This window comes from Anser cygnoides, chromosome 3 (assembly GCF_040182565.1).
Source record: "Anser cygnoides isolate HZ-2024a breed goose chromosome 3, Taihu_goose_T2T_genome, whole genome shotgun sequence".
Taxonomy (NCBI): Eukaryota; Metazoa; Chordata; class Aves; order Anseriformes; family Anatidae; genus Anser; species Anser cygnoides.
In genome coordinates this window covers 84,456,736-84,470,581 of record NC_089875.1, presented here as the reverse complement: position 1 = coordinate 84,470,581, position 13,846 = coordinate 84,456,736, and the positions used below count along the sequence as shown (strand labels likewise).

General features: G+C 40.8%; 1 protein-coding gene across 2 annotated transcripts in view; it reads right to left on the bottom strand.

Moving 5' to 3' along the window:
* The window catches only part of SNX14 (sorting nexin 14), a 55,978-nt gene extending 45,778 nt beyond the window's left edge, over positions 1-10,200 (bottom strand). For both annotated transcript variants that reach the window (XM_066994571.1, XM_066994572.1), the window contains exons 1-5: positions 9,892-10,200; positions 9,611-9,731; positions 8,773-8,849; positions 8,597-8,675; positions 1,722-1,765 (exon numbers count right to left, since the gene is read on the bottom strand). In XM_066994571.1, coding sequence (XP_066850672.1) covers positions 1,722-1,765; positions 8,597-8,675; positions 8,773-8,849; positions 9,611-9,731; positions 9,892-10,031 — 461 coding nt within the window. In that variant the 5' untranslated portion in view covers positions 10,032-10,200. The remainder of the gene's footprint in view (positions 1-1,721; positions 1,766-8,596; positions 8,676-8,772; positions 8,850-9,610; positions 9,732-9,891) is intronic.
* Positions 10,201-13,846: the final 3,646 nt, after the last annotated feature.

The following is a 13,846-nucleotide window of genomic DNA, read 5'->3' as shown; positions in this document are numbered from 1 at the left end:
ACAGCAAAGGTAGATCTAAGCAGGAAAAGCCAGAACTAACATGCTCTACAAGAGAGACCTCAAATGGCAGCACACAGACACAGTTCAGACATCCCTGCGTGACTGCTGCTGGCAACACAGAAAAGCACAGAAACACCTGAATGAGAACACAGAGAATGAGACAACAGTTAACAATACTATTACTGGGCTGAAACCAGCAAACCTTTCAGGACCAAGCTCTTTGCCTGAAGAATTACAGATACCGCTGCCCCACAGCTCACTGAACTCCCACTACTTCAGGTTCATGGAAAGCTCATTAGGTCTGATCAGCACGCTGTGACTTCATGGAGCTAGTTCTAAATTCAGAGGTGTAGCCATGTAAAACCAAAGACAGTCCAGAAACACCCCCACAGCTCACCAGGAGGCAAGAAGGAACAAGGTCCAAGCTGGCTGGCTCTGGACCAAGTATATTTTGCACCACACGTCTAACTGGACATATTCCTATGCCCACTATGCAACATATTCCAGACTTCAGTCACCTTGGGTATTGGAGAGGCATGCAAGTCATATGTGGAATGCAAACTGCCTTGTCAGTCCAAAACAAGGGAAAGTGGGAAGTGGCATTCCACCAGCCAAAAAATCCTCTTTATCATAAATCAAAATTAGATAGAAGATGGTCCCCTTGCATCCATTATTTTATCAAACTCAGCAGAACACCCTCTAGTTTTCTGAACTTGAAGGTTAAAACCCTTGAGTTTTCCAGCTCGATCACTGACAATACGTGGTGCTCAGGCTCCCTCTGCTGTTTGCGTAGGCAGCTGAGTTTTATACTGAAATGTATTCATCACACAACAGACAGATGCGAGACGTGCAGACATCAGCCACAATTAAAAACCAATCAGGCAAAAAAGTCTGCCCAGAAATTTTGGATCCCAGACAGGCAGAAAAAAAATGCGGAGAGTAAAATACAAAAGCATAAATTGCCTTTAGCACAAAACAACCTCTCAATCTAAAGGAAAAGTCAAATTCAGAATTAAGGTAAAATGCTGTTTTAATACATTAACGATAGCATGATCAGTTAAAATTTTAACTTCTTTTAATATCTTCCTACAAAGTACTCTGAAGCACTGATTTAAATATAAATTACAGCTGTAGTCTTTTCTTTATGTACTATTTTAAAGTTATTTAAACAGTACTACTCTATTCAGCTCAGCACAGCCACTCACAACCTTAAATCTCAAATGAGCAGATACTCTGCAAGAAGGTGGCCACAACATATTTAGAATAACTTCTCTATATTAACTAACCCTGTAGTTTTTATTAAAAAAAAAAAAATCTATGAAGTAAAATATTTTAAGATTTATTTTTTTTTAAGTGACACGAAAGATGACAATACCTCTAGTCTGGAAATACTTTTTTTTAACCCCATATACCTACACACATTCTTACAAGGTTTTAAACAAGCCATGTTTCCAAGTGAGAGTTATTAGAAAATTAATATATAAAGAGGAATAATCTAAAAATGTGATTTTAGGATGAAATACAAATTTCAGAACAATCCCTATCACTTCTAAATTATTAAAAGACCTGTTCTACCCTGCACATAGAGACACCAACATAATGAAATTGTAGCACTTAAAAGCATGCTTTGTATTTTATTAAAGAAACAAAAATGTTTCTATTAAACAGCTTGCTGATATTTATGTTATTCAACAATAGGAACTTTTAGGTAAAGCTCATACCTGTACCATGGATAAATAAAGTTTTCCAGCACCAATTCGAGCACCTGTGTGGAATAAAGACAAAGGCATTACGAAATAAAGTAAGTCGTTGTTAGAAGAGTTAGAAACACAAGCATCCTCCAAAACTCACAGAATGTGATCTCCTATATCATAGAACTTCAATGTACAAATACATACGTTGCAGTCCTATTGTGAGATTGATCATTTTGCATAATAATCAGTACTTTGGGGAAACATTAATTAATTGATGTTTTCATGTGATCTCAATACGAAACAGCTGCCATTACGGACAACACAAAGCACGGTACTGTGGCTGCTCTGTGACACAAGTGCTCTGAAGAACAGAAAGAGGGACGGTCCTTACTGCATGCTCACCTCTCAGAGACAGTAAAAGAAGAATCCTAAAAAGCAGCATCTAGGAACGCTGTTCTCCTTTCACCAAATCCTGCACCACAGCTTTCAACAAAACCCACCTTACGGTCCAGCCACCTCCTGCAGAAGTGCTGAAGAAGAGTGACACATCCTACATGTATATCCTCATGGCTTTCTTGTACCTGTTCCTAGCCCCTGTATATCCCAGCTACATGGATCTCCATGGGAGAATCTTTTCCACCCTTTCCACCAGACCTCTTCCTCACAGGCCAGTCCCATAGTTGCCTTTCCATGCTTCTCAGTGCTGCTGCACCCACGTTCAGCTTCGTTTTCAACATCACGGAAGGAAGGCAGGCAGGGAAGGTGACAGTGCCTGTTCAGTCAGCAGGCTGCCACCACCACATACAGAAGGTGTACTGCTAGCCAAAATGCAGCTCTGGCACCCCTCCTCACACCCACACAAACATTTCAAGTCACTGGTACAGCCACTGCAACGCAATTAGCAAAAAGGTCTGGAAAGGAATGAGAAAAAGTGACAAGGGAAAAAATGGCAGAGGTGGTGGAACTACATGGTCTTTAAGGTCCCTTCCAACCCAAGCCATTCTGTGATTCTAGGACTGCTTCAGAGATCAGCAGCATCAATGCTGATAAGGGCAGTAAGACAGAATGTGTCTGTTGCTACGTGAGGCCCTTAGGCCATATTCTACAGAAGGGGAGGTTCTGAAAAGAAGTCACTGCGTTCAGAGAAAAACCTAAGATCTGTTTGAAAGGGAAGCTGAATTTAACAGCTGGTATAAAAGGCTGATTTATGAGAATAAGCATTACTCTTCTTAGAAGATTTGCTGCTATTCTCATTCACACCGTGTACGTATGCACTACAAGAATTCAAGACTTACTAAATTTATGCTCTCTTTAGGGCACGACGTGCCTCTGCTCTACTCACAATTGTGTAAGTACGCTCAGTAATATGCACACTGTGGCCTTTCTAATTCCTCTCAGTTCTTCAGGCTTGAGCAGTTGATGAGCACTGTCCTCCCTACTAAGAATACTGTCTACTCAAGTTTGATAAGAAACATTCCCTTTTGCAACTGTTTCATTTCAGGGATTTTCCTCCCTTTGTTTTTAAGAGTGAAGGAGAAATCTTGTTCCTTTACCTTCTCTGAAGGGATGCTTCCCGGCTTGGGATAATTTTAGGTGTCTGTGTTGTGGACAACACAAAGTGGTCAATGTCTTTTCTCCTACCACCGTGTGCTATATGAAGAATATATTTTTAGTGTTTGTTTTTTTTTTTTCTCTTGTTAGAGCAGGATTTTTGTTCCAGGCTTCCCCATCCAGTCTAAAACTTTTATCATGCAATCCCAGAACCAAAGCTTTTCTGAAATCATGAAATTGCAACATGATCATGTGTTGATGATGGACAGATAAGCCAAAAAACTTCTTTCACCCCTACCTCATGTTTCCATTAAAAAGGGAAGAAGAGACAACATGACAGATGCCTTACTTCCCAGGACAGGAAAGATCAAGAAATTCCTAAGAATCTTCTTTGGAAGTTAATCTTCAGTCAACAGGAAGGAAATCAAATCCCGCTCCAGCCGGCGAACACAGATGACTGGCCTTAACAGCAATAGATCAGAGCACTCAAGACAATTTTACTGATGCCTTCTGTAATACTACCAGTACATAAACCACCAATTTACTCCAGAAACCTCAGTCTCACAGGTACTGCAGCGTTATTTTTGTTCATGCAGAGTTTCTAAAAAAACCTCTTTCAGGGGTCAAACCACAGACTCTTTCAAAGAAGTGCCTGTCAAAAGGAAAGACCTGCAGAACAACACATGCTATGCATCTATCTGTTAAAAGATCCTTTTTCTTTCTTCCTCCACTTTTGCTATGCAACCCCCCATCAAGAACAACTATAGCAGATCATCTTCCCGTTGGAGTAGAAAGTGCATTCGGACAGCCTTCAAGCATAAGACGATGTACTCAAAGAGATTACAGTGCTCTCCTCTTGAGCTTTCTTTGTGTGTGACTACTATTTTGAAACTGAAAACCTGTCCACATCACCACAACTTCAGTTCATCAGCTGTTCATCAGCTGCTAGCACAGTTTATCGACACTCTCTCAGCCTACAGTCTGGAGGCTTCTAAAGCTACCAGGAGAATCATTTCCAACAGTGAGAAGTTTTGTTCTTACTTGATTACTAAACCAAACATGCATGGTTCTGAGGAAAAAAATAAATCAATAAATCATCCTTTGGTTACTAAATCAACAAAGAAAGCAGGAAAAATGCTAGACACAATGGCTCATCGCACCCTCTGGATAAAGTCTTCTTGAGATTCACTCCATATTTGTAGTAACTGACTTCCACTTGAACCATGGCACGCACTTGTCTGTCTTCCTCTTGGTATCTTTTGCTTCAAGATCCACATTGTAAGCAAGGGCTCCATGTTAATAATTACACAGGAAAATGCCAAGCAGACTGTCCCACTAAGCCAAAGACTGTATGCACAGAGACAGACCAGGCAGACAACTAAATCAAAAGACACCTGAAGTCCATATGTTGGTGGTCCTGATATCAGAGGTCAAGACACACCCCAGTAGAACTCAAGTTATCTACATGACCTTAATAAAAAATGCCTTGACCCCAGACACACAGAAGGCAATCCCTATTTATATCTTTGCTAAATACACAGCATGGCAGAGACAGTTACGCACAATGCTCCCTTGCACCAAGGTGGCATAACGAAGCTAAAAGAGAGATACAGTGTGAAACCACCCATACTGCAAAATACAAGCACTCAAGCAATCACAGGAAACTGACTCAAGGAAAAAAAATGTCACATCATTCACTGCATTTTCATAAAGCACAAAGAAAGCAGGAGATGTGTACCCACTTCTAGTGCAGCAGCACCAAAAATATCATTCAAGCTCAATTATTCACACTACACACACGTGCCAATAGAGTAGATAGGACACTTCAAAGAATGCTAGATAATGATAAGCAATTACACCTTATAGAAAGTATTATTCTCCAGCTCTAAATTTAAATGATGAGTCATTTCATTTAAAGCCTACCTATTTTTCAAGCATTTTGCAAAATGACTGGTTCTGTGTGTGAAGTTTTGAATTGGAAAGTGATGAAAAGCATACAACCAAATGCAGCAGGTTCAGTATAGGAAGCAGCTGAAGGAAAAAAAAAAAGTGGAGAAATTCATTTCTAGCAAGCACAAAAACATTGCAAGCTAGTCAGTCTGTTGCTGCTGAGCCAAGCTTTCTGAGGATTGCCATCAAACAGACTCCAGTTGCCAGGAGGAAGAGCTGTAAGAGCTAAGTGATAAACGATTCAGTAGCAGGACAGAAGTACCAGGCCAAATTAGATTGGAAAGCAGCAAGAATTTGATAGTAAACCACAGAGATGATATAAAAAGCCTTTAAAGACTGTGCAACTAAATAGCTGAGGCCACTTCCTGAGGGCAGAACAAGCAATTCCCAACACAAACCATGCAGGTCACTGTGCCACAAGAGTTCTGGACTGGCGAGGAGCACGCTCAGGCAGTAACCAACTTCTTGCCATTCATTTGTCCATTAACAACTTTTAAAAGAAAAAGAAAAAAAAAAAATTCTGGTCCCATACTAAAAGCAAGAACCTGAGATCCTAAAAATTAATGAAAAATTGGTGAAGTCAACAGACAGCACCCTGATCCAGTAACCCATTTCTTCCTTGATGCTGATCAAGAGTAGGTGAGCAGCTTTCTGTAAATTTGATTTGCAACCATACCTTACACAGCAAAATGAGATTGTAAGTAGAGATGAGTTCATTAACTGAATAATAAAATTTGATTTTCCTTTACACAACCTGTAACACCTTAATTTTACTTAATGTAAAGCTGACCAACAGAAATCATATCTTAACTCAAAAAGGAAGAAAGCATGAGGAAAACTACCATAAAGCACAATGGACTAAAAAACCCACAAACAAAATTACATTTAGGTCATTACATTATTTTTGTACAAGATACAACCCAAGCTACGTAATATTGATAGCTGTATGGTCAAAGCAGTTTACAGTTTAACTATAAAAAAATAATAGATGCAGGGGGAAAGAAGAAAATCCTGTTCTTGAATTTTATTGTTCTAAACCACGTACAACAGCTAAATAAGCAAAACAAGGATGCAAAAAAATAAGAATCTGCAAAGTGAGACAAACTGTCTACATAACCCAAGAGTGAAAAATCCATATTTGTGAGAAAAAATTGCATTCGTTCAGATTCAAATGGGAATTAAATTATTCTTTAACCACTAGAAAACCTATGCTTAAAGACTATGTAACTGATTCAAATTAGAAACACTAGGAAATGAGAATGATTCTAAAATTTTTCAACCCACAGAAGAACTACTATGAAAACTAATTCAGAATCAAAAAAAAATCCCAGAATTCTTTTAATTATTTGAAGAATCTGCCTTTCAGAAGCAGGCTACGCTCCATACTCCTTCGGAATCTCATTAATCTTAATTCACTTCTCAGTGTATCAGCTTCCCCCTATTGCATGACTAACCCACAAAAAATAAGAGCAGTCCCTCCTTCCAGCCCTGAGCAGGCTATCCAATTCCAGTCACACGTTAAATGCTGCAGATCCCCAGCGCAGATGAAGAGCAATATGGCATGGGCAGAACCTCTGCTGCCTTCTTAACAGGTACAGAAGAGTTGCAACAGGCAACAATGCAGTGGAATTTCTCATTCCAGCTAGTATCCTAAACGTGTGAAAAGGCGACTTCAGTGTGGGAACAGAAGTCTGCCTGGGTCCATCAAAGGTTATAACCCCGGCACACTGTGCCAGGAACACACAGAACCCAGGTCTGACACTTCCCTCCAGTGAAGCACACAAAGAATAGAAAGGAACGAGAAACACAGCATAGATATACAACAGCCACGTGGATGCTGCTAAATAAAGCAGGCCTGGGGGGACGCAACAGTGAAGGAAGAAAATAAAAAACCACCAACAAAAACACCCACACCACTTCGGTAAAAGCAGAACTACAGTAACAACAAGCAAATACAAAATACCATTGTGTAGCAACATATTTCAAGAAGCAGTGTTAAAAGATAACCATAGTATCTACTCAGCTCTCTTACTAGTAATGGACTACAAAGAACTTCCTCAGCATAAAATTGCATTTTAAGCTGAACAGGACAACCTCCAGTCCTTCAGCACTTACACATCCTTTGGTAAACTGTCACAACTATCTGCTGCCCAAAGTTCTAGAAAAAATGGGACACAAAAGTATTTATTTCGTATTCTAGTATTAAAACAAGAGGCTCAAAAAATAAGCCTATCTGTATGACACTCAGTGGTACTGCTCTTTTAATATACTTGGGCCTAAACTTACTCTAAAAAAGTCAATAATTTTAATAGATTGTGTAATTTTAAAACAACAAATGTTTGCTTCCGAAATTGCAAAGGAAGTCACTATATTAAACTGAAGGAAGTCAACAAGTTATCTCCACGGGTTTTTTGGTTGGTTGGTTTTTGTTTTTTCAAAATCTTCAACTATCCATCCCTCCCTTCCCTTAAGGTTTTTGTCCTTTTGCTACGCTTGTTATGGGGCATGCCCTGAACAGCATCACACACAGCTGAATTAAAGAATTAGCTTATACCTCAAGCACACACAGCATTGACTTCATACATCAGGCTGGTAATTATGAGAGCTGACACGTAAGAATCTGCTCATCTCTGACATGCCATTTATTTTTCCCTATACCATAGAACTCCAAAGGTGGAATTCTAAATAGAGATTAAGCTACACAAATGTTTGCTTATTTTCCTAGCTTTTAAAATGGACTGAAAGTTATTTTCTTAGCTGCCGATATATTTTATCAAGTACCAACCAAGGGGAGGGGGTTGGTAGGAAACAAACCTAAACCAAAATAGCTCTTTTGATATTTTCTAAAGAGAAAAGAATAAAACAAAATTCCTGATTTACAGTCTTATCAGAAAGATGTATTTATGCTATCCTTCTTTCAGTAATTCCACTGACTAACTTATTTTGACCATTTGTGTTACAGCTTTGTCTGATGACTTTAAATAGGTACAATCACATGCTTATCTTCCATCACATAATTTTTGTAGCTAGAGCAAATCATCCTTTAGCCTCTGCTTCAGCAAACCAAGTAGGCTGAAATCCGCAACCTTTCAAGAATCTGACATGTTTCACAGTCACCTGTTTAGAGCTGTTCATTCCTATATATTTTCCAATTTGCATAGATGTTTCTCGAGTTCTAGGCACACTACTGCAGGGACAGTCACATCTGCATTAACGAACAGCCACCTTGCCTCTCTGCACCTGCCATATATTCTTTTGATTTGAGTTTTACATGAAAAGTTAACATAAATGGCACATATATCTGACTCATCTACTCAACTGGAATTAGCAGGTCTAAGAAATATGAAATTAAAAAAAAATCATTGAATTTCAAGGAAATAAAGAAATAAAGCAGCAATTACCTCTGAGAGGGACGCATCAACCTTGGAAGGCACTTTTAGATCCAGCCATGGCTGATAGTTTTCTAGGAGCAAAGCAGGTCTGTAGGAGAGCACGAAAAAGTAGATGTAACAACAATGCAAGTTCCCTACTGAAGCGTACAAAAATACTATCATTACCAGTGTCACATTTAATTTACCTGTGCCTCTTGCATTTGACTTTGCCACACACAGCACAACTGTGACCATGGGGAAATAGCTCCGGCAATTCCAATTGCTAGGAGAAAACATTTGGACAAGTTTATATTCTTCAAAATGATGACTCTGTTAAGACATCAGTAAATTTCCTTCTAGAGTATACAATTACAGAGAACTGAACAGTAGACAGGCAAAGGTGTTTTCCCAGCAGGAAAGCAAAATAACAAGGCACGGCATGAGAAACAACCGAACTGATCAGGAAAATCACTTCCACTAAAACAAAACTTAAGTAGATAGCCTTGTACATCTCTACCCATCTCCCCAGACATCATTTGGCCTGTGATCAGATCAACTAGCTTCTCTACAAACCTTGCCTTGCTATAGCCTCAAAAGATAGAAAACAGCAATTTCCTTTGGGAATGCTTTTTCCTTTGAAGTTCAGTACCACTTAAGGAAGCTTGACTACAATCAATAAAGAAGAGTTAGGAGTAGCGTACAAAAGGCAAGGCATTTTAAAGAGTCTTAATAAAAGAGAACACAGTTAAATAGTTTCTAGGCTACTTGCAAGTGAAATGCCCTAAGTGAAAAGTAGGTGAAACGGTTAGAAAACATCCATGAACTCTCCCAACAGCAGCTTTACATGAATACGTAGATTTGATGGGCCTATGCACAGATACAGGAAGAACCCAAGGCTGTAATCATTATATTTGCCACAAGGTATCTATCAGTAAATAGATACAAACTGTATAGTGTTTTGAAAACAGCAAGAATCCCACCAGAATTACTATCTCTGTCTATCGCTACTGAACTTCAGGGCAGCCTACGGAGAGCCGCGCTTACCTTGGGTTTATATTTTATGGTGAACAGAATATTGGGCAGGAGGGAATCCGGTCCCAGCGAGCAGTAGAAGGTGACGACGCCGGCCACAAACGACCAGAAGACCATCAGGACGTGGAGGTACCTTCCGAGCAAGCAGAAAAAGGGGGTCACCGCTCGTAGATCTCACTTTTTTTTTTTTTTTTTTCCCCCACGACGACCACCCCGCAGCCACCCCCTGCCTCGAGGCTGCCCCCCGGTCCCCCCCTCGCCCCCCCCCCCCCCCCCCCCCGCAGCGGGGTTACCGGTTGAGGAGGAGGGTGGCCGCGGCCAGCCCCAGCAGGAGGCAGCAGAAGAGCGGGTACTGGCGGCAGGTCTCCCGCAGCACCTCAGCGCCCCTCGCCCGCTGCCGCAGCCGCTCGGCGGCCGCCCGCGCCCAGCCCATGGCCCCCGCCGAGCCGGAGCCGCCTCAGCCGGCCCGCAGGGAGCCGACCCGGGCAGGCCGCGCCGCTTCCGGGAATGGCGGGCGGCGTCAGGGGGCGGCCGCCATCTTGTTGGCGGCGCCGGGCGCTCCCTCCTCGCCTGCCTCTCGCCGGGAGGAGGCGGCTCTCCGCCGGCCGCCGCGACGGGGCGGAGCGGCGGAAGGGTGGGAGGGAGGAGAGGTGCCGAGGGGGGCCGGGGAGAAGGCGTTGGGAAGGCTGGGGTGGGTTTTCCAGCGGCACCCCGTTACGCTGATCTCCGGTGACAGGGCGCTTACATAAACGCTCGGGGTCGGGACAGCCGGCGCCCAGGAGCTGCTGCACCTGGCTAAAACGCCCTATATTTAGCTGATGACTGAACTAAAGCGTTCAGGAATCGGGAGTATAAAGCTGTGCAAACACTCCTCAGTGCTTCATAGGGCATCGCGAAGCAAACGGAGCAGGGTAGAAAAAGGGATGAGAGCCTCTCCCCCCCTTAAAATCACAAAGTATACACACAGGGTTACAGCAGGCTGCCAAAGCGCTGCCCGGAATGTAGTTTACTGCTAGTGAGGAAGGCTTAAAGCCAACTGCACATTAGGAACAGCCTTCAGGTACTGCCTAAGCCACGTCAAATTGCTCCAATGCTCTGAGCAACTCCGAGGTTGTTCAGTCCCAGGAAGCTCAGAAGTTTTGTTAATGTAACACCGCTGGTTAGGGGAAGATTAGCTCAGTGGGCAAAATAAAAGCGCTTAAGTGACTGCTCCTAGGAAACCTTATTGAGAGGGGGGCTTCTGAGTTGCAGATATAAAAGATATCTTCTCAAGTACAACTGCCTTCCTTCATTTTTGAGTTGCATTGAGAAGTTAGTGTTGCCTTTTATACTAATTTGCACCAGCCCCACACAGGCATATTTGGGAAGCAGATACATAAGCGTACAGAGACTATGTCTATTGAGAAAAGAATCGTGTTTACAAAGCTATAGTGCAAACCCTGCGACTATCCCATGAAGGAAAATATAGTATTTGGAATATGAGTCGGTATCTAGAAATCAAAAGCCAAAAATAGCTTTCAGACACTTCTCTCAGATGTTTGTCATTTTATGCAACACTTCCCTTGACCTCTAGATCAGGTGAAATGCTGCAGTTCGACTTCAGTATGTTGACCTTTCTCAGAGAGCTTGGCAAAAGCCCAGGGTAGGATTGAATTTCCTTAAGAGCGCCTGCACAGTGTTATTTCATGTCAGTCCACATGATTTCTATTAGGAAAAAAAAACAACAAATAAGGTACACATTCACAGCAAAGCTCCATACAGTATATTCAGAGGAAATTAATTTTCCTCAGAAGACGCATTTTTATTACTTACTCCTCAGCTTTACTGCTTACAATTTTTAGTCATTTATTTTGTAATGTTTTTAATAATAACTTTTTTTTTATGTGTAATGCTTAAAATATTTCATAGAGATGTTGTGACCAGCATCATGTATCTGGAACAGTGGAAGTGACTTGCAGAGCAGACCAGGAGCATGCAAGAACAGAAGTTCAACTTCTGCTTCTATTTGAGTTCTCTACTCTGGGTAAAGTTTCTTAAATTATAGCTTCATTGTTCAGGGTTATGTTTATTTAGCATGAAAGTGCCACATTCCCATTTGGCAATAATTGTACCTCATCATCTGAGAAGCCCTGTGATTTCCTTCAGTTCACAAAGTTTAGCTGTGCTGGCCAGACTCTACAACAACCTGTTTTGTCCCAACCTCCTCTGCCACAGACATAGCAGTGCTAGCACCACAGATCACCACCCTCTGCAGCCCATTGCTCTACAACTACTTGGATTGTTCTGCTACACTGAAAGACGTAGTTGAGGTTTGTCTTCTAGCAAAAGAAGATGGAAAAACAAAAGGGAAATATTGACAAAACCAAGCTTTTCAAAATTCCAGTGAGATTTACGTGAGAAATGAAAACTTCAACCATTCACCGGCAATAGCAAGTCTCCCTTTTCACAGAAAGGAAACAGTTCTCCATTTTTTATTCTTTTAAAAACTACAACCAAAGATCGCATATTCTAACAACAAAATACACCAGTGGAGATTTTCCAGCATAACTTGAAATAAAAAAAAAGATGCTTGTTGACTGAAAAATGTCAGTCATAAGGCTGAAATTCTATTTAACTGTTTTTGTGGTTTTTTTTTTTAAGCTTAAACTCAGTTGTTTCTTTAGGCAGTGAACTGTAATACAGATTCACACAGGCTGATTGCATTTAGTTTATTCTGCAAGCAGTCTGCTTTTACTCTCCAGTATCTTAAAAAAAAAAAAAAAAGTTGCCAGTCTATAATGCCTCCTTCTTCAAGTTACTTATTTTCCTCAAGGATATGGTTGTTCTAGGCTAACTTCCATAATATAATCCTTCATCTTTACCCAATCAGGAATTAGTTTTCCTTTATAAATCATTCCCCACAAGTCCCTTATCATTTTTGTGGGTCCTTTCCAGAAGTTTAATCCAAAGGAATCATATTAACTTTTAACTTCAACAGCTTTCTCCTAAGCAATCTCTGAAATTAATTTTAAGCAAATACTTAGGGAACAGGTAAGAAATAAAGAAGTGAATGTGGACTCAAATCCCAAGAAAATTAAGCTTTAGTAGGCAACTTAGGCTCAACTTTTCAATTTAAAACTTAAAGGGCATACACCAACAGTTACCAGTTTCAGCTGATGAACTCAGGTAATTCAGCTGCATTCAAAAACGAAGTGAAATTTTTTATTAGCACAGGCTTGTTGGCCTCTCTCTTGAAAGAACACTCGAGCTTTAGGGGAAAGCAGAGGCTGACTATTTCCAGTTTTCATTGATTTGGGTAGGATGATAATTATTAGCATTTAGGTAAACAAAACTGTTTTTACTGTTACAAATGCAGTAATGTTCATTAGTCTGTTAGCGAGTTAATAGTCTGCTAATAATGAGTTTCACTGTATTTGAGACTCACAGACCTGCGCTTCTCAGTTGCATGGGAATGCGTGCTGCCAGTGGTGGTTCTAGGTTCTTACATTTGCTTCCTGGACCACCACATTATGGACCATGAGCTGATCCACGGTATTACAAGATTAAAGCAAAGTGGATGGGAAATGATAAGCTGGGGTTAAAAGTACCCGCTGGACACAGCAACAGAGGCTTTGGATTACTGGGTAAAATCGCACACAAGTTGTTTTTTAGAAGAACAGGGGAGGTCAGCTGCTCCAGGAGAATGAGGAGCATAACAGTAGAATGAAAGGAAAAATCATCTTAAAAAAAATATATAGATGATGCTTCTCAAAAAATCAGCTGGCAATTCATTTTTTCCCTAAGCGTGGAGACCAACGATGTTAGAGATTTAATGTTTTGTTTTAAATAAAAAGATTCAGCAGGAAATTGAATTGGGTGGCTAAGGGATATCAGTTGTAACAGGCCACCCAAAATTCATCATTCCTTTAAGTATAAAATAAAATTCATGTAAATGAACTGAAAATACCTATACCAAGCTGTGGTATAGAAGAACTGAGGTCATGAAACCACAGATAAGTACCAGGCAGAATAAAGACTGGCCCGGAAAAAAGGCACAGAGACTGCTCTGGTAAGGAAATTCAAGTGAAAGAACCTACTTTGAGTGAATGTCCAGAAGGTCAGTTTATTATGTGCAACAGGACTGATGCTTGGGAAAACAAAGGTGCACAGACATTGAGGAAATACTGAACACGTTGGAATTTCACCAGGACAAACAAGGTTCATTTTGGAAAATGTACCATTGGGAAGAAGAAAAAAATGGCTAGATAA